This window comes from Littorina saxatilis, linkage group LG16 (assembly GCF_037325665.1).
Source record: "Littorina saxatilis isolate snail1 linkage group LG16, US_GU_Lsax_2.0, whole genome shotgun sequence".
Taxonomy (NCBI): domain Eukaryota; kingdom Metazoa; phylum Mollusca; class Gastropoda; order Littorinimorpha; family Littorinidae; genus Littorina; species Littorina saxatilis.
In genome coordinates, this window is record NC_090260.1 from 54,013,159 (window position 1) to 54,037,648 (window position 24,490).

At 42.9% G+C, this 24,490-nt stretch overlaps 1 protein-coding gene across 1 annotated transcript in view; it reads right to left on the minus strand.

The window, feature by feature from the left end:
* Window positions 1-6,480: 6,480 nt before the first annotated feature.
* LOC138951416 (calpain-5-like) overlaps window positions 6,481-24,490 on the minus strand; it is a 36,331-nt gene continuing 18,321 nt past the window's right edge. The window contains exons 6-8 of the mRNA XM_070323024.1: window positions 15,810-15,928; window positions 8,489-8,625; window positions 6,481-7,285 (exon numbers count right to left, since the gene is read on the minus strand). Of these exons, the coding sequence (XP_070179125.1) occupies window positions 7,103-7,285; window positions 8,489-8,625; window positions 15,810-15,928 (439 nt within the window). The 3' untranslated portion in view covers window positions 6,481-7,102. The remainder of the gene's footprint in view (window positions 7,286-8,488; window positions 8,626-15,809; window positions 15,929-24,490) is intronic.

Sequence of the window (24,490 nt, forward strand, 5' to 3'; positions counted from 1 at the left end):
AATCGTGGGATCTTTAACGTGCACACCCAATGTAGTGTACACGGGGGGAGGGTTCGGACACCGAAGAGAGTCTGCACACAAAGTTGACTCTGTGAAATAAATTTCCGCCGAACCTGGGATCGAACTCACGCTGACAGCGGCCAACTGAATACAAATCCAGCGCACTACCAACTGAGCTATATCCCCGCCCCATGTCAACCTGCAAAATCACTCATTCTCTTCCAAGAACAAAAAATCTTCATTTTTCAACTTTCTCAACTTTTCTTACTTTTAGGGCATAGCCATAATTGTCACGGACTAGATGCATTAAACAGATTTCCAAAAGACCCAAAACTCTGTTTTTTATTAATATTTTAAACCTAAAAAAAATCATAACTAATTCCATGTTCACTTTTTGGGGGTGTGCGCAGATTGTTAATTACTTGCCTTGCTCTTTTTCCACATTGTAACTATTTTATTTAAGGGAGCTAATTTAGTTGTTTTATTACAGGCTTTTCGACAGGAGTTGCTTTCCTTGGACCACTGTCTTCACTTTTACCTTGGATTTCTGCAAATTACAAGGTTAGTTTTTATTTTTATTTGTTTTTTTTGTTTGTTTGTTTGTTTGTTTGTTTGTTTGCTTGCTTGCTTGCTTAATTGTTTGTTTCTTTCTTTATTTGTTTCTTTATTTGTAGGTCAAGGGATTTTAAGTAGGTCTTTTCATAAGTAGGTCGTAGGGCTTTTCATAAGTAGGTCAAGTTTCTTTTTAAAAGTAGGTCAAGATTATTTTTTGGTGTTCTTTTGGGGTTCTTTTTTCGTTCTTTTTAAAAGTAGGTCCAGGCTTTTCTTTCCAATGCGTCTAAATCATAACACAACTGCTCACATAGCATGCAAGCATCGCTAACCAGCAAAAAAACGAACCCATCAAAGGCCGGGTATATAAATTATCAAAAAACATACACGCTTGTGAACACGCATGAACCGAACACTGCTGCGGCAGCTGATGATACCAAAACGAAAGCCAGACGTAATACAACTTCAAGTTGCTATTTCAAAACCATTTGCTTGGAAGACTCAATGTCCGTGAGCTGGCGCGGCAACTATTTCTCCCTTGCGATCTTAGGGTTAGGGTCAGTTGTTTTTTTTTTGCTTTAACTAACAACATGTCTTCATTCGCTCAATAACAATGGCTTCTTTCATACGTTAAATCGCACAAGTCATATCTACCAGCATACAGAATTCCACTTTATAACCCTAACCTAACCCTAAATCAACCCAAACTGCTTTATCTGACCTTAAAAAAAGCCTGTTGGGGTCCTTTAACAGATACTTGCAATTAAACACCCTTCTGGATCTACACGGACCCACGACCAATTAAACACCCTTCTGGATCTACACGGACCCACGACCAATTAAACACCCTTCTGGATCTACACGGACCCACGACCAATTAAACACCCTTCTGGATCTACACGGACCCACGACCAATTAAACACCCTTCTGGCGAAGGTTAATGGGTTCACACTCTTGTTCTCTTACCCTCTCGCGAGCACTCTCTCTCTCTCTCTCTCTCTCTCTCTCTCTCTCTCTCTCTCTCTCTCTCTCTCTCTCTCTCTCTCTCTCTCTCTCTCTCTCGCTCTCTCTCTGTCTCTGTCTCTCTCCCTCTCTCTCTCTCTCTCTCTCTCTCTCTGTCTCTCTCTGTCTCTCTCTGTCTCTCTCTGTCTCTCTTTCTCTCTCTCTCTCTCTCTCTGTCAAGTGCACGCGCTCTTATTTCACACATTGCTTGTTACATAAATCCTATAAAGTCTGAGTCGTCCTTCTTTTTTATATTTTTTTACTTAAAATAGTATAGACAAAAATAAGGCTAAAAAAATATAGAGAAGAATAAGGCTGCAAATAATGGACACAAGTAAGGCTGAAAAAAAGACAAAAACAAGGCTGGAAATAATATGAATACAAGTTCTCCATCAACTTAAAAAAAATGTAGTTATTTATGTACTAACTTAGTTATAACCCTTATGTTATTTCTTTCTTTATTTGGTGTTTAACGTCGTTTTCAACCACGAAGGTTATATCGCGACGATAACCCTTATGTACTTTAAAAACAGTTTACACTCTTCGCAAAGCGTATAGTTGGTGAAGTACTTTAAACGTATAGTACTCAATTAATTTTACCAATCTTTTAGTTCTTTACTTGTTTTTAACCAAACAAATACACCCAAACATTTTATTTGTTCGCATGTTTTGCACTACATAATGTTCTTGACATACTTTGCAAAGCTTATAATTCTGAACATATTTCACAGTTCTAATTCTTCACATACTTTGCACAGCTTATAATTCTTTACATATTTCACAGTTCTACTTCTTCACATACTTTGCACAGCACAGCTTACAATTCTTTACATATTTCACAGTTCTACTTCTTCACATACTTTGCACAGCTTACAATTCTTTTACATATTTCACAGTTCTACTTCTTCACATACTTTGCACAGCTTACAATTCTTTACATATTTCACAGTTCTAGCTCTTTGCATACTTTGCACAGCTTACAATTCTTTTACATATTTCACAGTTCTAGCTCTTTGCATACTTTGCACAGCTTATAATTCTTTACATATTTCACAGTTCTACTTCTTCACATACTTTGCACAGCACAGCTTACAATTCTTTACATATTTCACAGTTCTACTTCTTCACATACTTTGCACAGCTTATAATTCTTTACATATTTCACAGTTCTACTTCTTCACATACTTTGCACAGCTTACAATTCTTTACATATTTCACAGTTCTAGCTCTTTGCATACTTTGCACAGCTATTAATTCTTTACATATTTCACAGTTCTAGTTTCTGTCATACTTTGCACAGCTTATAAATCTTTACATATTTCACAGTTCTAGTTTCTGTCATACTTTGCACAGCTTATAAATCTTTACATATTTCACAGTTCTAGCTCTTTGCATACTTTGCACAGCTATTAATTCTTTACATATTTCACAGTTCTAGTTTCTGTCATACTTTGCACAGCTTATAAATCTTTACATATTTCACAGTTCTAGTTCTTGGCATACTTTGCACAGCTCTTAATTCTTTACATATTTCACAGTTCTAGCTCTTTGCATACTTTGCACAGCTATTAATTCTTTACATATTTCACAGTTCTAGTTTCTGTCATACTTTGCACAGCTTATAAATCTTTACATATTTCACAGTTCTAGTTTCTGGCATACCCTGCACAGCTTATAAATCTTTACATATTTTACAGTTCTAGTTTCTGGCATATTTTGCACAGCTTATAAATCTTTACATATTTTACAGTTCTAGTTCTTGGCATACTTTGCGGAGCTTAGGCTTTAACAAAAATATCTTTCAAATACTTCGCACAGCTTAAATTTCTGTGCATACTTCAGCTATAGTTGTTGACATACGAAGCGAGTGTCGAACAGCAGGACATGTATAACAAGTATAACAAGTATAACATGTATAAAACGATTCATAGTCATCAGGGCAACCCTAACCCTAACCCTAACCCTAACACAAGTTTATACACCCAATATCACAACACAAAAACCCTAACCCTAACACAAGTCTAAACAAATAATATCACAGCAAAAACAACTAACCTTAACACACGTGTATACACAGAATATCACAGCAGGGCTTGGTCCAAAAGGACAGAAAACCGCAGACAGAGCTAGCAGGGACCACCGTGATCAAAGGCACATCACACCTAACAATCAGATGTTTCATAAACTGCAGTAATATCAGTAACATCATCATCATCATCATCATCATCATCATCATCATCATCATCATCATCATCATCATCATCATCATCATCATCATCATCATCATCGTCGTCATCATCATCATCATCATCATCCTTTTTTAAAATTGTTTATATTAAACAGATCCTACACAACAAAGACTCTATCTCTAAAAACTGCATCGCATCACATAACAGCAGACAAAACATACCATCGCTTTCCTACAATACAATCATTTGTCACATATCACAGCGTCTGGTATCACATAACAGCCAACAAAATATACCATCGCTTTCCAACAATACAATCATTTGTCACATATCAGAGCGTCTAGTATCACATAACAGCTAAACATCCATTTGTTCAATACGTTGGTTTCTTACCATTTATCACAATTAAATGACGTCACTGACAAACCACGAGACACTGATGACATCATTCAAACCGGTAAACAGACACCCATAGAACTCCAATCTCAAACGATGTCACTGACAAACCATGACACACTCATGACATTATTAAAACCTGTTAACAGACACCCACACAACTTCAATCTCAAATGACGTCACTGCCACTGAAAGGATCATGTTTTCTCCAACTTGTTAGTTCAACATCTTGTCCGGGCACATCAAGACACGGGCACCTCACGGGAACCTCAAGGCACGGGAGATCAACATCTTGTCCGGGCACCTCAAGACACGGGAGATCAAGATCTTGTCCGGGCACCTCAAGACACGGGAGATCAACATCTTGTCCGGGCACCTCAAGACACGGGAGATCAACACAGGTTGACACCTCAAGACACGGGCACCTCAAGACATGGGCACCTCAAGACACGGGAGATCAACACAGGTTGACACCTCAAGACACGGGAGATCAACATCTTGTCCGGGCACCTCAAGACACGGGAGATCAACATCTTGTCCGGGCACCTCAAGACACGGGAGATCAACATCTTGTCCGGGCACCTCAAGACACGGGAGATCAACACAGGTTGACACCTCAAGACACGGGAGATCAACACAGGCTGACACAGGTTAGTGTGAGTGTGACACGGGTAGAACACGGAGACCAACACAGGTTGATACAGGTTAGTGTGAGTGTGACACGGGTAGAACACGGAGACCAACACAGGTTGATACAGGTTAGTGTGAGTGTGACACGGGTAGAACACGGAGATCAACACAGGTTGATACAGGTTAGTGTGAGTGTGACACGGGTAGAACACGCAGATCAACACAGGTTGATACAGGTTAGTGTGAGTGTGACACGGGTAGAACACGGAGATCCAGACAGGTTGATACAGGTTAGTGTGAGTGTTACACGGGTAGAACACGGAGACCAACACAGGTTGATACAGGTTAGTGTGAGTGTTACACGGGTAGAACACGGAGATCAACACAGGTTGATACAGGTTAGTGTGAGTGACACCTGACAACACGCAGACCAACACAGGTTGATACAGGTTAGTGTGGGTGTGACACGGGTAGAACACGCAGACCAACACAGGTTGATACAGGTTAGTGTGGGTGTGACACGGGTAGAACACGCAGACCAACACAGGTTGATACAGGTTAGTGTGAGTGTGACACGGGTAGAACACGCAGACTAACACAGGTTGATACAGGTTAGTGTGAGTGTGACACACGTAGAACACGCAGATCAACACAGGTTGAAACAGGTTAGTGTGAGTGTGACACGGGTGGAACACGCAGACCAACACAGCTTGATACAGGTTAGTGTGAGTGTGACACACGTAGAACACGCAGATCAACACAGGTTGATACAGGTTAGTGTGAGTGTGACACGGGTAGAACACGCAGACCAACACAGGCTGATACAGGTTGATACAGGTAGGTGTGAGTGTGACAAAGGTTAGCACACGGAGACCAACACAGGCTGATACAGGTAGGTGTGAGTGTGACAAAGGTTAGCACACGGAGACCAACACAGGCTGATACAGGTAGGTGTGAGTGTGACAAGGGTTAGCACACGGAGACCAACACAGGTTGATACAGGTTAGTGTGAGTGTGACAAAGGTTAGCACACGGAGACCAACACAGGCTGATACAGGTTGATACAGGTTAGTGTGAGTGTGACACGGGTAGAACACGGAGATCAACACAGGTTGATACAGGTTAGTGTGAGTGTGACACGGGTAGAACACGGAGATCAACACAGGTTGATACAGGTTAGTGTGAGTGTGAGGTGCAAGTTTGTGTAGCACGGTAAGGTCGTTAGATGTACACACATAGACAGACATCTTTCCCGGCATAACAAAGCAGGTAGACAGATGTTCAAGGTTTTATAGCAGGGTAAGGTCGTTAGATGTACACACATAGACGGACATCTTTCCCGGCATAACAAAGCAGGTAGACAGATGTTCAAGGTTTTATAGCAGGGTAAGGTCGTTAGATGTACACACATAGACAGACATAGTTCCCGTCATAACAAAGCAGGTAGACAGATGTTCAAGGTTTTATAGCAGGGTAAGGTCGTTAGATGTACACACATAGACAGACATAGTTCCCGTCATAACAAAGCAGGTAGACAGATGTTCAAGGTTTTATAGCAGGGTAAGGTCGTTAGATGTACACACATAGACGGACATCTTTCCCGGCATAACAAAGCAGGTAGCCAGATGTTCAAGGTTTTATAGCAGGGTAAGGTCGTTAGATGTACACACATAGACAGACATCTTTCCCGGCATAACAAATCAGGGAGACAGATGTTCAAGGTTTTATAGCAGGGTAAGGTCGTTAGATGTACACACATAGACAGACATCTTTCCCGGCATAACAAAGCAGGTAGACAGATGTTCAAGGTTTTATAGCAGGGTAAGGTCGTTAGATGTACACACATAGACAGACATAGTTCCCGGCATAACAAAGCAGGTAGACAGATGTTCAAGGTTTTATAGCAGGGTAAGGTCGTTAGATGTACACACATAGACAGACATCTTTCCCGGCATAACAAAGCAGGTAGACAGATGTTCAAGGTTTTATAGCAGGGTAAGGTCGTTAGATGTACACACATAGACAGACATCTTTCCCGGCATAACAAAGCAAGTAGACAGATGTTCAAGGTTTTATAGCAGGGTGAGGTCGTTAGATGTACACACATAGACAGACATCTTTCCCGGCATAACAAAGCAGGAAGACAGATGTTCAAGGTTTTATAGCAGGGTAAGGTCGTTAGATGTACACACATAGACAGACATCTTTCCCGGCATAACAAAGCAGGTAGACAGATGTTCAAGGTTTTATAGCAGGGTAAGGTCGTTAGATGTACACACATAGACGGACATCTTTCCCGGCATAACAAAGCAGGTAGACAGATGTTCAAGGTTTTATAGCAGGGTAAGGTCGTTAGATGTACGGACATAGACGGACATCTTTCCCGGCATAACAATGGCGGCCTCTTTCTTCCTCCCGTACAAGACGAGCACCTTCTGCTCCCCCACCTCCGTCCCCTTCTCCTCGCACCTGGCCTCAGCCACGTAGTCGTCCAGCACGCGGTTGTGATTCCACACCTGCACACAGGTACACACCAGACAGGTGTTACAATGTTACACACCAGACAGGTATTACAGGGTTATATACCTGCACACAGGTACACTCCAGACAGGTGTTACATGGTTACACACAGTTACACGCCAAACAGGTGGTACACGGTTACACAACAGGCAGGTGTTACAATGTTACACACAATATATGCTACAATGTCATACATCATACACGTGTTACATTGTTACATATCAGACATGTGTTACACGTTTACATACTAGACAGGTCTGACACTCTGACACTGTTACACACACGCATACTCAAAACAGGTGTTACATGTTACACATCTTCATACATATGTTACATGGTCACACACCTGCAAAACAACACGTTTTACAATGTTACACATCTGCCGGCAGGTACAAAGCAGACAGGTGTTACAGGGTTACACACCTGCAGACATGTATACAAGAGACGGGTATAACAGGGTTACACAACATACATGTGTTACAGGGCTACCCACCTGCAGGCAGTTATAAACATGTTACTTGGTTACACAACTGAACACAGGCACACAACAAAACAGGTCAAAGCAGCACCGCCCTGATATGGCCCTTTGTGGTCGGCTGGGCGTTAAGCTAACAAACAAACAAACAGACAGGTGTTACAAAGATGCACACCTGGGGACAGGCATAACACACACACGCACACACACACACACACACACACACACACACACACACACACACATACACACATACATACCCACAAACAGACACACAGACATACATACCCACACACACACACACACACACACACACATACCCACACACACACACACACACATACATACCCACACACACACACACACACACACACACACACTCACACACACACACACACACACACATACATACCCACACACACACACACACACACACACACACACACACACACACACACACAGACACACACACACACACACACACACACACACACACACACACTCACATACACACACACACAGACACACAGACACACACACAGACACACACACACACACACACACACACACACACACATACACACACACAGACACAGACACACAGATACACACAGACACACACAGACACACATACACACACACACAGACAGACAGACACACAAACACACATACACACAAACACACACACAGACACACACACACACACACACACACACACACACACCTCAATGACGATGGGACTGTCGGGTTTCTTCCTGTAGAACGTGGCCGCGACGTCAAAGACCGGACAACGGGAATCACTGACATAGCCTGACTGCACCTTCTCTCCCTCACAACGCAGGATGACGAACGGGTCAAACGCTGCAACAATAACATCACATTGACACCTGTTATGATGAACGGGTCAAACGCTGCAACAATAACATCACATTGACACCTGTTATGACGAACGGGTGAAATGCTGCAACAAGACCAGCACATTGACACCTGTTATGACGAACGGGTCAAATGCTGCAACAATAACATCACATTGACACCTGTTATGACGAACGGGTCAAATGCTGCAACAATAACATCACATTGACACCTGTTATGACGAACGGGTCAAATGCTGCAACAATAACAGCACATTGACACCTGTTATGACGAACGGGTCAAATGCTGCAACAATAACAACACATTGACACCTGTTATGACGAACGGGTCAAACGCTGCAACAAGACCAGCACATTGACACCTGTTATGACGAACGGGTCAAATGCTGCAACAATAACATCACATTGACACCTGTTATGACGAACGGGTCAAATGCTGCAACAATAACATCACATTGACACCTGTTATGACGAACGGGTCAAATGCTGCAACAATAACAGCACATTGACACCTGTTATGACGAACGGGTCAAATGCTGCAACAATAACAGCACATTGACACCTGTTATGACGAACGGGTCAAATGCTGCAACAATAACATCACATTGACACCTGTTATGACGAACGGGTCAAACGCTGCAACAATAACATCACATTGACACCTGTTATGACGAACGGGTCAAACGCTGCAACAATAACAGCACATTGACACCTGTTATGACGAACGGGTCAAACGCTGCAACAATAACAGCACATTGACACCTGTTATGACGAACGGGTCAAACGCTGCAACAATAACAGCACATTGACACCTGTTATGACGAACGGGTCAAACGCTGCAACAATAACAGCACATTGACACCTGTTATGACGAACGGGTCAAACGCTGCAACAATAACATCACATTGACACCTGTTATGACGAACGGGTCAAACGCTGCAACAATAACAGCACATTGACACCTGTTATGACGAACGGGTCAAACGCTGCAACAATAACATCACATTGACACCTGTTATGACGAACGGGTCAAACGCTGCAACAATAACATCACATTGACACCTGTTATGACGAACGGGTCAAATGCTGCAACAATAACAGCACATTGACACCTGTTCTGACGAACGGGTCAAACGCTGCAACAATAACATCACATTGACACCTGTTATGACGAACGGGTCAAATGCTCCAACAATAACAGCACATTGACACCTGTTATGACGAACGGGTCAAACGCTGCAACAATAACATCACATTGACACCTGTTATGACGAACGGGTCAAATGCTGCAACAATAACAGCACATATGACACCTGTTATGACGAACGGGTCAAACGCTGCAACAATAACAGCACATTGACACCTGTTATGACGAACGGGTCAAACGCTGCAACAATAACATCACATTGACACCTGTTATGACGAACGGGTCAAATGCTGCAACAATAACATCACATTGACACCTGTTATGACGAACGGGTCAAATGCTGCAACAATAACAGCACATTGACACCTGTTATGACGAACGGGTCAAATGCTGCAACAATAACAGCACATTGGCACCTGTTATGACGAACGGGTCAAATGCTGCAACAATAACAGCACATTGGCACCTGTTATGACGAACGGGTCAAATGCTGCAACAATAACAGCACATTGACACCTGTTATGACGAACGGGTAAAATGCTGCAACAATAACAGCACATTGACACCTGTTATGACGAACGGGTAAAATGCTGCAACAATAACAGCACATGGACACCTGTTATGACGAACGGGTCAAACGGGTTACTTCTGCCCCTCTTACACCTGCCCCCTTTTACATCTGCTCCATGTTACACCTGTCACCTGTTACACATGTTTCACCTGTACCCTGTTACTTCTGTCACCTCTCACACCTGTTTCACCTGTACCCTGTTACTTCTGTCACAGTGTTCCCTGTCCAACCTGTCCTCTGTTACACCTGCACCTGATACACCTGTCCCCCTTTATTCTTGCCCCCTGTTACTTCCGTCATTTTAAAAATGTTACATCTGCCTTAGTTACTTCTGTCACCTCTCAAGTTTTTTCTTCTTTTCCGCGTTACACATGTTCCCTGTCACTTATGCCTCCTGTTAACCTGACCCCTGTTACTTCTGTCACCTGATCCCTGTTAAACCTGACCCCTGTTACTTCTGTCACCTGACCCCTGTTAAACCTGACCATTGTTACTTCTGTCCTCTGTTACACATGCAGGGCTCGCCACGAACGTCTCACCCACTTACCGAATTAACAGATTCCTACCACGATTGTTTAGCGCCTCAACGCTTTTTGTCCACATTGAATTAACAGATTCCTACCACAATTGGGTTAGCGCCTCAACGATTTTTGCCCACAGTGAATTAACAGATTCCTACCACTATTGTTTAGCGCCTCGACGCTTTTTGCCCACAGCGAATAACAAGGAGGTCGACGAGTCTCAAGACTTGTTTTGAAGACCTGCAAACACTTTGCACAAATTGAACGCTTGAAAATCCTCCCCCCCAAACACTTTGCACAAATTGAACGCTTGAAAACCCTCCCCCCCAAACACTTTGCACAAATTGAACACTTGAAAACGCTCCCCCCCCCAAACACTTTGCACAAATTGAACACTTGAAAACGCTCCCCCCCCCCAAACACTTTGCACAAATTGAACACTTGAAAACGCTCCCCCCCCGAACACTTTGCACAAATTGAACACTTGAAAACGCTCCCCCCAAACACTTTGCACAAATTGAACACTTGAAAACGCCCCCCCCCAAACACTTTGCACAAATTGAACACTTTAAACGCTCCCCCCAAACAACTGGCTAGAAGTTGAACCCTTGAAAACCCTCCCCCAAACAACTGGCTAGAAGTTGAACCCTTGAAAACCCTCCCCCCAAAAAACTGGCTAGAAGTTGAACCCTTGAAACCCCTCCCCCCAAACAACTGGCTAGAAGTTGAACCCTTGAAACCCCTCCCCCCAAACAACTGGCTAGAAGTTGAACCCTTGAAACCCCTCCCCCCAAACAACTGGCTGGAAGTTGAACCCTTGAAAACCCTACCGAACAACAGCGAAGCTCGTTCTGTAAAGTCTTGGTCGCACAAGTATAACATTGCAAATGACCATAAATACTGACCACAAAATATACAAACTATAAAACAAATATGTCATTGCATAAGATCAACTTAAAACAAACAAATATTTTGAGCACTTCATTTTCAACAAGGGCAAATCCCATACGACTCACATGCTTGACCTTGACCTTTACATGACCTTGACCTTCAGGGTCAAGGTCAAATAACTAAACCTAGCAATGACATCATACACTAAGAACTGCTTTACACATTTTTCCTACCAAAATACATCCAAGGTCATGCAACACAAAGCTGTTAATTCAAGACATAGGAAGTACAATGGAGCTTATTGGCTCTTTCTACCATGAGATATGGTCACTTTTAGTGGTTCACTACCTTATTTTGGTCACATTTTATAAGGGTCAAAGTGACCTTGACCTTGATCATATGTGACCAAATGTGTCTCATGATGAAAGCATAACATGTGCCCCACATAATTTTTAAGTTTTAAACAGTTATCTTTCATAGTTCAGGGTCAAGGTCACTTCAAAATATGTATACAATCCAACTTTGAAGAGCTCCTGTGACCTTGACCTTGAAGCAAGGTAAACCAAACTGGTATCAAAAGATGGGGCTTATTTTGCCCTATATATCATATATAGGTGAGGTATTCAATCTCAAAAACTTCAGAGAAAATGGGAAAAATGTGAAAAATAGCTGTTTTTTAAACAACATCTATGGCCCCTGCGACCTTGACCTTGAAGCAAGGTCAAGATGCTATGTATGTTTTTTGGGGCCTTGTCATCATACACCATCTTGTCAAATTTGGTACTGATAGACTGAATAGTGTCCAAGAAATATCCAACGTTAAAGTTTTCCGGACGGCCGGACGGACGGGGGGACGGACGGACGGACGACTCGGGTGAGTACATAGACTCACTTTTGCTTCGCATGTGAGTCAAAAATGTACAAAATAAAATTGTGCAATGACAGACAATCAGACCAACCAACCGAGAAACAGACGGACCGACAGACCCACAGACCGACTGACAGAGAGACCAACCAACCGAGAAGCAGACGGACCGACAGACCCACAGACCGACTGACAGAGAGACCAACCGACCAAGAAACAGACAGACTGACAGACCCACAGACCGACTGACAGAGAGACCAACCAACCAAGAAACAGACGGACCGACAGACCCACAGACCGACTGACAGAGAGACCAACCAACCAAGAAACAGACGGACCGACAGACCCACAGACCGACTGACAGAGAGTCCAACCGACCGAGAAACAGACGGACCGACAGACCCACAGACCGACTGACAGAGAGACCAACCAACCAAGAAACAGACGGACCGGCAGACCCACAGACCGACTGACAGAGAGACCAACCGACCAAGAAACAGACGGACTGACAGACCCACAGACCGACTGACAGAGAGACCAACCGACCAAGAAACAGACGGACTGACAGACCCACAGACCGACTGACAGAGAGACCAACCAACCAAGAAACAGACGGACCGACAGACCCACAGACCGACTGACAGAGAGACCAACCGACCGAGAAACAGACGGACCGACAGACCCACGGACCGACTGACAGAGAGACCAACCGACCGAGAAACAGACGGACCGACAGACCCATAGACCGACTGACAGAGAGACCAACCAACCAAGAAACAGACGGACCGACAGACACACAGAGCGACTGACAGAGAGTCCAACCGACCGAGAAACAGACGGATCGACAGACCCACAGACCGACTGACAGAGAGACCAACCGACCGAGAAACAGACGGACCGACAGACCCACAGACCGACTGACAGAGAGACCAACCAACCAAGAAACAGACGGACCGACAGACCCACAGACCGACTGACAGAGAGACCAACCAACCGAGAAACAGATGGACCGACAGACCCACAGACCGACTGACAGAGAGACCAACCCACCAAGAAACAGACGGACCGACAGACCCACAGACCGACTGACAGAGAGACCAACCGACCGAGAAACAGACGGACCGACAGACCCACAGACCGACTGACAGAGAGACCAACCGACCGAGAAACAGACGGACCAACAGACCCACAAACCGACTGACAGAGAGACCAACCGACTGAGAAACAGACCCGCAGACAGACCGACAGACCAACCGACAGAGAGACCAACCGACCGAGAAACAGACGAACCGACAGACCCACAGACCGACTGACAGAGAGACCAACCGACCGAGAAACAGACCCGCAGACAGACCGACAGACCAACTGACAGAGAGACCAACCAACCAAGAAACAGACGGACCGACAGACCCACAGACCGACTGACAGAGAGACCAACCGACTGAGAAACAGACGGACCGACAGACCCACATACCGACTGACAGAGAGACCAACCAACCAAGAAACAGACGGACCGACAGACCCATAGACCGACTGACAGAGAGACCAACCAACCAAGAAACAGACGGACCGACAGACCCACAGACCGACTGACAGAGAGACCAACCGACTGAGAAACAGACGGACCGACAGACCCACATACCGACTGACAGAGAGACCAACCAACCAAGAAACAGACGGACCGACAGACCCACAGACCGACTGACAGAGAGACCAACCGACTGAGAAACAGACGGACCGACAGACCCAGAGACCGACTGACAGAGAGAAGAACCAACCGAGAAACAGACGGACCGACAGACCGACTGACAGAGAGACCAACCGACCGAGAAACAGACGGACCGACAGACCCACAGACCGACTGACAGAGAGACCAACCAACCAAGAAACAGACGGACCGACAGACCCACAGACCGACTGACAGAGAGACCAACCGACCGAGAAACAGACGGACCAACAGACCCACAGACCGACTGACAGAGAGACCAACCGACCGAGAAACAGACGGACCGACAGACCGACTGACAGAGAGACCAACCCACCGAGAAACAGACGGACCGACAGACCCACAGACCGACTGACAGAGAGACCAACCGACCGAGAAACAGACGGACCGACAGACCCACAGACCGACTGACAGAGAGACCAACCGACCGAGAAACAGACGGACCGACAGACCGACTGACAGAGAGACCAACCAACCAAGAAACAGACGGACCGACAGACCCACAGACCGACTGACAGAGAGACCAACCGACCGAGAAACAGACGGACCGACAGACCGACTGACAGAGAGACCAACCAACCAAGAAACAGACGGACCGACAGACCAACAGACCGACTGACAGAGAGACCAACCGACCGAGAAACAGACAGACCGACAGACCCACAGACCGACTGACAGAGAGACCAACCAACCAAGAAACAGACGGACCGACAGACCCACAGACCGACTGACAGAGAGACCAACCGACCGAGAAACAGACGGACCAACAGACCCACAAACCGACTGACAGAGAGACCAACCGACCGAGAAACAGTCGGACCGACAGACCGACTGACAGAGAGACCAACCAACCAAGAAACAGACGGACCGACAGACCCACAGACCGACTGACAGAGAGACCAACCGACCGAGAAACAGACGGACCGACAGACCCACAGACCGACTGACAGAGAGACCAACCAACCAAGAAACAGACGGACCGACAGACCCATAGACCGACTGACAGAGAGACCAACCGACCGAGAAACAGATGGACCGACAGACCAACAGACCGACTGACAGAGAGACCAACCGACAGACCAACCAACAGAGAGACCAAGAAACAGACCTGCAGACAGACCGACAGACCGACTGACAGAGAGACCAACCGACTGAGAAACAGACCCGCAGACAGACCGACAGACCGACCGACAGAGAGACCAAGAAACAGACGGGCCGACAGACCCACATACAGACTGACCGACAAAGAAACTAAGAAACAGACCGGCAGACAGACAGACCAAACCAAAATACCCCGACCGACCGACCAACCGAACGACCAACAAAAAGACAGACAGACAGACAGACAGACAGACAGACAGACAGACAGACAGACAGACAGACAGACAGACAGACAGACAGACAGACAGACAGACAGACAGACAGACAGACAGACAGACCAACACTTACAGCCTTTGTGTCCGGGTGGCGGGGCGAGGTCCTCGCACTTCTCAATCCTGATGGTGGTAACACAGCGATACTTGGGTAGACACGGGCACCCGACTGTTGGTGCCTCGTCCTTTAGTTCCCTGTACACATTATACGTTGTTCGTATTTTTGACCAAATTATGACGTTTTACACAGATCGTGACAGCCAGTGTTCCTCCGAGACCCAGTAGCGGTCGAGGTGAACAATGACTGTCGAGATTCCTGTAAAATGTCATATGTTGGTAAAAAATACAAATAACATTTATGTATCGATCGATTCTGGTTATAATTCGTTTCAATTTTTATGATTGCACACACACACACATGCACTATTTTGTAGGCTCGGCTGGCCGCCTAAATATGAAATTGGGTCGGCCTCTGACGTCACTTGGCTCAAAGAAGGGAAATCCATTGTTCAATCGATACAAATATACTGTTTCTTCTTCTTCTGCATTCCCGATACATATGTGACCCTCTACCACAAAATGAGTCGCATGTCACCTCGCGCGGTTCTGCGCTTGGCTTAATATAAGTCCGGGGAGTGTCTGGTAACAGTGTGAGGGTCACCTTAGTCACAGGCTTATAACTCAAACAGTGTTCGCTCTTTTCTAAAACGGTTTTCACCACTGGATAGAGCATAACAAACTCTTTAGAAAAATGTAATTTAAAAAAAAATAAATGCAAAGGTGACATGCGACTCATTCCGTGGTGGAGGGTCAGATATATACATATGCATACAATATAGTTCCCTGTTGATATATATATACACATGATATAGTATTCTATTTATATTAGTGAATAAATAGAACTCTAAAGTCGTAAAGTGGCAATCGGGTCCTGTCCGCCATCTTTGATTTTCCCCGGCCCAAACTAGCCAAATGTATGCTTCAAATATCCAATGAAAGCTCGACTAACCCTAACCCAAATATCCAATGAAAGCTCGACTTTAGCGCCCACTCCAGACCTTAAAGTAGGAACACATGAACAGTTGAAATAACGATCAGAAAACCTATATCCAATAAATTAACGGTTCCCATACAGAAATAACCAAAACACAATTAATTACAGAGTCAACAAAAGTAAAAGCGTAGAATCGCCCAAAACAACGAATGTCGTTTGTGTTTTTGGTGTAAACTTCGTTTCGCCGCCAAATGGAATTGACGTGTACGCAACGTGTGTGATGTCGCACTTCCTTACATGGCACGAAACGAATGTGGTTGGTTGAATCACAGCTGATCTAAATCAGTCTGGTACTGACAACATGATTAACCTTCACCGTACTTCGTGGGTCGTGGACGATCCAGAGCCTCACAAAATCGACTTTATCTCTGAAACTCTTTGGAAATTTTAATTGAGATTTCATGTAATCTCTGATCACAATACGACCTTTCCATCGCTCTTTTTTTTTTTTTAGATTATTTTTGTAAATCAACAAATAAACGATGACGTAATTTGAACTACACAGTCGGGATGATGTGGGGCTTGTTGTCCAGCGCGTGATCCGGTGAAGGTTACGTCATTTAGTTATATGGCCCTCATAACAATGAGGTTAAATCATTTGGTTCTATGGCCCTCATAACAATGAGATCATGATTAAATTATTTAGTTCTATGGCCCTGATAGCAATCAGATCATGGTTATATCATGGTCAGATCATTTATTTCAATGGGCCTTATAACAATGAGATCATGATTAAATTATTTAGTTCTATGGCCCTGATAACATTGAGATCATGGTTAAATCATTTAGTTCTATGGCCCTCATAACAATGAGATCATGGTTAAATCATTTAGTTCTATGGCCCTCATAACATTGAGATCATGATTAAATCATTTAGTTCTATGGCCCAGATAATAATGAGATCATTATTTAACCATTTAGTTCTATGGCCCTGATAAAAATGAGGTCATGGTTAAATCATGGTTAGATCAATTATTTCTATAGGCCTTATAACAATGAGATCATGGTTAAATCATTTAGTTCTATGGCCCTCAAAACAATGAGATCATGATTAAATCATTTAGTTCTATGGCCCAGATAATAATGAGATCATGGTTAAATCATTTAGTTCTATGGCCCTCATATAACAAGGAGATCATGATTAAATCATTTAGTTCTATGGCCCTTATAACAATAAGATCATGATCAAATCATTTAGTTTTATGGCCCTGATAACAATGAGATCATGATTTAACCATTTAGTTCTATGGCCCTCATAACATTGAGATCATGGTTAAATTATTTAGTTCTATGGCCCTCATAACAATGAGATCATGGTTAAATCATGGTTAGATCAATTATTTCTATAGGCCTTATAACAATGAGATCATGGTTAAATCATTTAGTTCTATGGCCCTCATAACATTGAGATCATGGTTAGATCATTTAGTTCTATGGCCCTCATAACATTGAGATCATGGTTATATCATTTAGTTCTATGGCCCTGATTACAAGGAGATCATGATTAAATCATTTAGTTCTATGGCCCTTATAACAATAAGATCATGATCAAATCATTTAGTTTTATGGCCCTGATAACAATGAGATCATGATTTAACCATTTAGTTCTATGGACCTGATAACAAGGAGGTTAACTCATTTAGTTCTACGGCCCTCATAACAATGAGATCATGGTTAGATGATTTAGTTCTATGGCCCTCATAACAATGCGATCATGATTAAATTATTTAGTTATATGGCCCTCATAACAATGCGATCATGGTTAAATCATGGTCAGATTATTTATTCCAATGGGCCTTATAACAATGAGGTCATGAATTAACCATTTAGTTCCATGGCCCTCATAAAATTGAGATCATGATTAAATTATTTAGTTCTATGGCCCTGATAACAAGGAGGTTAAATCATTTAGTTCTATGGCCCTCATAACAATGAGATCATGGTTAGATGATTTAGTTCTAAGGCCCTCATAACAATGCGATCATGATTAAATTATTTAGTTCTATGGCCCTCATAACAATGCGATCATGGTTAAATCATGGTTAGATCAATTATTTCTATAGGCCTTATAACAATGAGGTCATGAATTAACCATTTAGTTCCATGGCCCTCATAACAATGAGATCATGATTATGAGGGCCATAGAACTAAATGGTTAATTCATGATCTAATTTAATCATTTAACAATGAGATCATGATTACATCATTTAGTTATATATGTCCCTCATAACAAAAATCATTTAGTTCTATGGCCCTGATAACAATGAGATCATGGTTAAATCATTTCGTTCTATGGCCCTCATAACATTGAGATCATGGTTAGATCATTTAGTTCTATGGCCCTGATAACATTGAGATCATGGTTACATCATTTAGTTCTATGGCCCTCACAACATTGAGATCATTATTTAACCATTTAGTTCTATGGCCCTGATAAAAATGAGGTCATGGTTAAATTATTTAGTTCTATGGCCCTCATAACATTGAGATCATGATTTAACAATTTAGTTTTGTGGCCCTCATAACAATGAGATCATCATTTAACCATTTAGTTCTATGGCCCAAATAACAATGAGATCATGATTGAATCATTTAGTTATATGGCCCTCATAACAATGATATCATGATTAAATCATTTAGTTCTATGGCCCTCATAACAATGCGATCATGGTTAAATCATGGTTAGATCAATTATTTCTATAGGCCTGATTACAATGAGATCATGGTTAAATCATTTCGTTCTATGGCCCTCATAACAAGGAGATCATGGTTAAATCATTTCGTTCTATGGCCCTCATAACAAGGAGATCATGATTAAATCATTTAGTTCTATGGCCCTGATTACAATGAGATCATGGTTAAATCATTTAGTTCTATGGCCCTCATAACAAGGAGATCATGATTAAATCATTTAGTTCTATGGCCCTGATAACAATGAGATCATGGTTAAATCATTTAGTTCTATGGCCCTGATAACAAGGAGGTTAAATCATTTAGTTATATGGCCCTGATAACAATGAGATCATGGTTAAATCATTTAGTTATATGGCCCTCATAACAATGCGATCATGATTAAATTATTTAGTTATATGGCCCTCATAACAATGCGATCATGGTTAAATCATGGTCAGATTATTTATTCCAATGGGCCTTATAACAATGAGGTCATGAATTAACCATTTAGTTCCATGGCCCTCATAAAATTGAGATCATGATTAAATTATTTAGTTCTATGGCCCTGATAACAAGGAGGTTAAATCATTTAGTTCTATGGCCCTCATAACAATGAGATCATGGTTAGATGATTTAGTTATATGGCCCTCATAACAATGCGATCATGATTAAATTATTTAGTTCTATGGCCCTCATAACAATGCGATCATGGTTAAATCATGGTTAGATCAATTATTTCTATAGGCCTTATAACAATGAGGTCATGAATTAACCATTTAGTTCCATGGCCCTCATAACAATGAGATCATGATTATGAGGGCCATAGAACTAAATGGTTAATTCATGATCTAATTTAATCATTTAACAATGAGATCATGATTACATCATTTAGTTATATATGTCCCTCATAACAAAAATCATTTAGTTTTATGGCCCTGATAACAATGAGATCATGATTTAACCATTTAGTTCTATGGCCCTCATAACATTGAGATCATGGTTAGATCATTTCGTTCTATGGCCCTCATAACATTGAGATCATGGTTAGATCATTTCGTTCTATGGCCCTCATAACATTGAGATCATGGTTAGATCATTTAGTTCTATGGCCCTGATAACAATGAGATCATGGTTAGATCATTTAGTTCTATGGCCCTCATAACAATGATATCATGATTTAACAATTTAGTTTTGTGGCCCTCATAACAATGAGATCATCATTTAACCATTTGGTTCTATGGCCCTCATAACAATGAGATCATGATTAAATTATTTAGTTCTATGGCCCTGATAGCAATCAGATCATGGTTATATCATTTAGTTCTATGGCCCTCATAACATTGAGATCATGGTTAAATCATTTAGTTCTATGGCCCTGATTACAATGAGATCATGGTTAAATCATTTAGTTCTATGGCCCCGATAACAATGAGATCATGGTTAAATCATTTAGTTCTATGGCCCTGATTACAAGGAGATCATGATTAAATCATTTAGTTCTATGGCCCTTATAACAAGGAGGTTAACTCATTCAGTTCTATGGCCCTCATAACAATGAGATCATGGTTAGATGATTTAGTTCTATGGCCATCATAACAATGCGATCATGATTTAACTATTTAGTTCTGTGTCTCTGATAACAATGAGATTATGATTAAATCATTTAGTTCTATGGCCCTTATAACAATAAGATCATGATCAAATCATTTAGTTTTATGGCCCTGATAACAATGAGATCATGATTTAACCATTTAGTTTCAACATGAATACATTATTAATGTCTATGTACTTGACACCAACGGTTGCATGATCAAACCTTTTTTTCTTCTATATTCGTGTTTGGCTGTTTACCTTGATTTTTCAGACATATACTTCGATGAGGTTCTGTACAATAGCTATTGTTATCACTCCCCCTCGTTCTATATTCTGATCATGTCAGGGTAAGGGTAGGGGATCCAGAGTAAACCTCGTTCTATATTCTCACAATGTCAGGGTAAGGGATCCAGAGTAAACCTCGTTCTATATTCTCACAATGTCAGGGTAAGGGATCCAGAGTAAACCTCGTTCTATATTCTCACAATGTCAGGGTAAGGGATCCAGAGTAAACCTCGTTCTATATTCTCACAATGTCAGGGTAAGGGATCCAGAGTAAACCTCGTTCTATATTCTCACAATGTCAGGGTAGGGGATCCAGAGTAAACCTCGTTCTATATTCTCACAATGTCAGGGTAGGGGATCCAGAGTAAACCTCGTTCTATATTCTCACAATGTCAGGGTAAGGGATCCAGAGTAAACCTCGTTCTATATTCTCACAATGTCAGGGTAGGGGATCCAGAGTAAACCTCGTTCTATATTCTCACAATGTCAGGGTAAGGGATCCAGAGTAAACCTCGTTCTATATTCTCACAATGTCAGGGTAAGGGTAAGGGATCCAGAGTAAACCTCGTTCTATATTCTCACAATGTCAGGGTAGGGGATCCAGAGTAAACCTCGTTCTATATTCTCACAATGTCAGGGTAAGGGATCCAGAGTAAACCTCGTTCTCTATTCTCACAATGTTAGGGTAAGGGTAGGGGATCCAGAGTAAACCTCGTTCTATATTCTCACAATGTCAGGGTAAGGGATCCAGAGTAAACCTCGTTCTATATTCTCACAATGTCAGGGTAAGGGTAAGGGATCCAGAGTAAACCTCGTTCTATATTCTCACAATGTCAGGGTTAGGGTAGGCGATCCAGTGTAAACCTCGTTCTATATTCTCACAATGTCAGGGTTAGGGTAGGGGATCCAGTGTAAACCTCGTTCTATATTCTCACAATGTAAGGGTAAGGGTAGGGGATCCAGAGTAAACCTCGTTCTCTATTCTCACAATGTCAGGGTAAGGGATCCAGAGTAAACCTCGTTCTCTATTCTCACAATGTCAGGGTAAGGGTAGGGGATCCAGAGTAAACCTCGTTCTATATTCTCACAATGTCAGGGTAAGGGATCCAGAGTAAACCTCGTTCTATATTCTCACAATGTCAGGGTAAGGGTAGGGGATCCAGAGTAAACCTCGTTCTCTATTCTCACAATGTCAGGGTAAGGGTAGGGGATCCAGAGTAAACCTCGTTCTATATTCTCACAATGTCAGGGTAAGGGTAGGGGGTCCAGAGTAAACCTCGTTCTATATTCTCACAATGTCAGGGTAGGGGATCCAGAGTAAACCTCGTTCTATATTCTCACAATGTCAGGGTAAGGGATCCAGAGTAAACCTCGTTCTATATTCTCACAATGTCAGGGTAAGGGATCCAGAGTAAACCTCGTTCTCTATTCTCACAATGTCAGGGTAGGGGATCCAGAGTAAACCTCGTTCTATATTCTCACAATGTCAGGGTAAGGGATCCAGAGTAAACCTCGTTCTCTATTCTCACAATGTCAGGGTAAGGGATCCAGTGTAAACCTCGTTCTCTATTCTCACAATGTCAGGGTAAGGGTAGGGGATCCAGAGTAAACCTCGTTCTATATTCTCACAATGTCAGGGTAAGGGTAGGGGATCCAGAGTAAACCTCGTTCTATATTCTCACAATGTCAGGGTAGGGGGTCCAGAGTAAACCTCGTTCTATATTCTCACAATGTCAGGGTAAGGGTAGGGGATCCAGAGTAAACCTCGTTCTATATTCTCACAATGTCAGGGTAAGGGTAGGGGGTCCAGAGTAAACCTCGTTCTATATTCTCACAATGTCAGGGTAAGGGATCCAGTGTAAACCTCGTTCTATATTCTCACAATGTCAGGGTTAGGGTAGGGGATCCAGAGTAAACCTCGTTCTATATTCTCACAATGTCAGGGTAAGGGTAGGGGATCCAGAGTAAACCTCGTTCTATATTCTCACAATGTCAGGGTAGGGGATCCAGAGTAAACCTCGTTCTATATTCTCACAATGTCAGGGTAGGGGGTCCAGAGTAAACCTCGTTCTATATTCTCACAATGTCAGGGTAAGGGTAGGGGATCCAGAGTAAACCTCGTTCTATATTCTCACAATGTCAGGGTAAGGGTAGGGGGTCCAGTGTAAACCTCGTTCTATATTCTCACAATGTCAGGGTAAGGGGATCCAGAGTAAACCTCGTTCTATATTCTCACAATGTCAGGGTTAGGGTAGGGGATCCAGAGTAAACCTCGTTCTATATTCTCACAATGTCAGGGTAGAGGATCCAGAGTAAACCTCGTTCTATATTCTCACAAAGTCAGGGTTAGGGTAGGGGATCCAGAGTAAACCTCGTTCTATATTCTCACAATGTCAGGGTAAGGGTAGAGGGTCCAGAGTAAACCTCGTTCTATATTCTCACAATGTCAGGGTAAGGGATCCAGAGTAAACCTCGTTCTCTATTCTCACAATGTCAGGGTAAGGGTAGGGGATCCAGAGTAAACCTCGTTCTATTTTCTCACAATGTCAGGGTAAGGGATCCAGAGTAAACCTCGTTCTATATTCTCACAATGTCAGGGTAAGGGTAGGGGATCCAGAGTAAACCTCGTTCTATATTCTCACAATGTCAGGGTAAGGGTAAGGGATCCAGAGTAAACCTCGTTCTATATTCTCACAATGTCAGGGTAAGGGTAGGGGATCCAGAGTAAACCTCGTTCTATATTCTCACAATGTTAGGGTAGGGGATCCAGAGTAAACCTCGTTCTATATTCTCACAATGTTAGGGTAGGGGATCCAGTGTAAACCTCGTTCTATATTCTCACAATGTCAGGGTAAGGGTAGGGGATCCAGAGTAAATCTCGTTCTATTTTCTCACAATGTCAGGGTTAGGGTAGGGGATCCAGAGTAAACCTCGTTCTATATTCTCACAATGTCAGGGTAAGGGATCCAGAGTAAACCTCGTTCTATATTCTCACAATGTCAGGGTAAGGGATCCAGAGTAAACCTCGTTCTATATTCTCACAATGTCAGGGTAAGGGTAGGGGGTCCAGAGTAAACCTCGTTCTATATTCTCACAATGTCAGGGTAAGGGTAGGGGATCCAGAGTAAACCTCGTTCTATATTCTCACAATG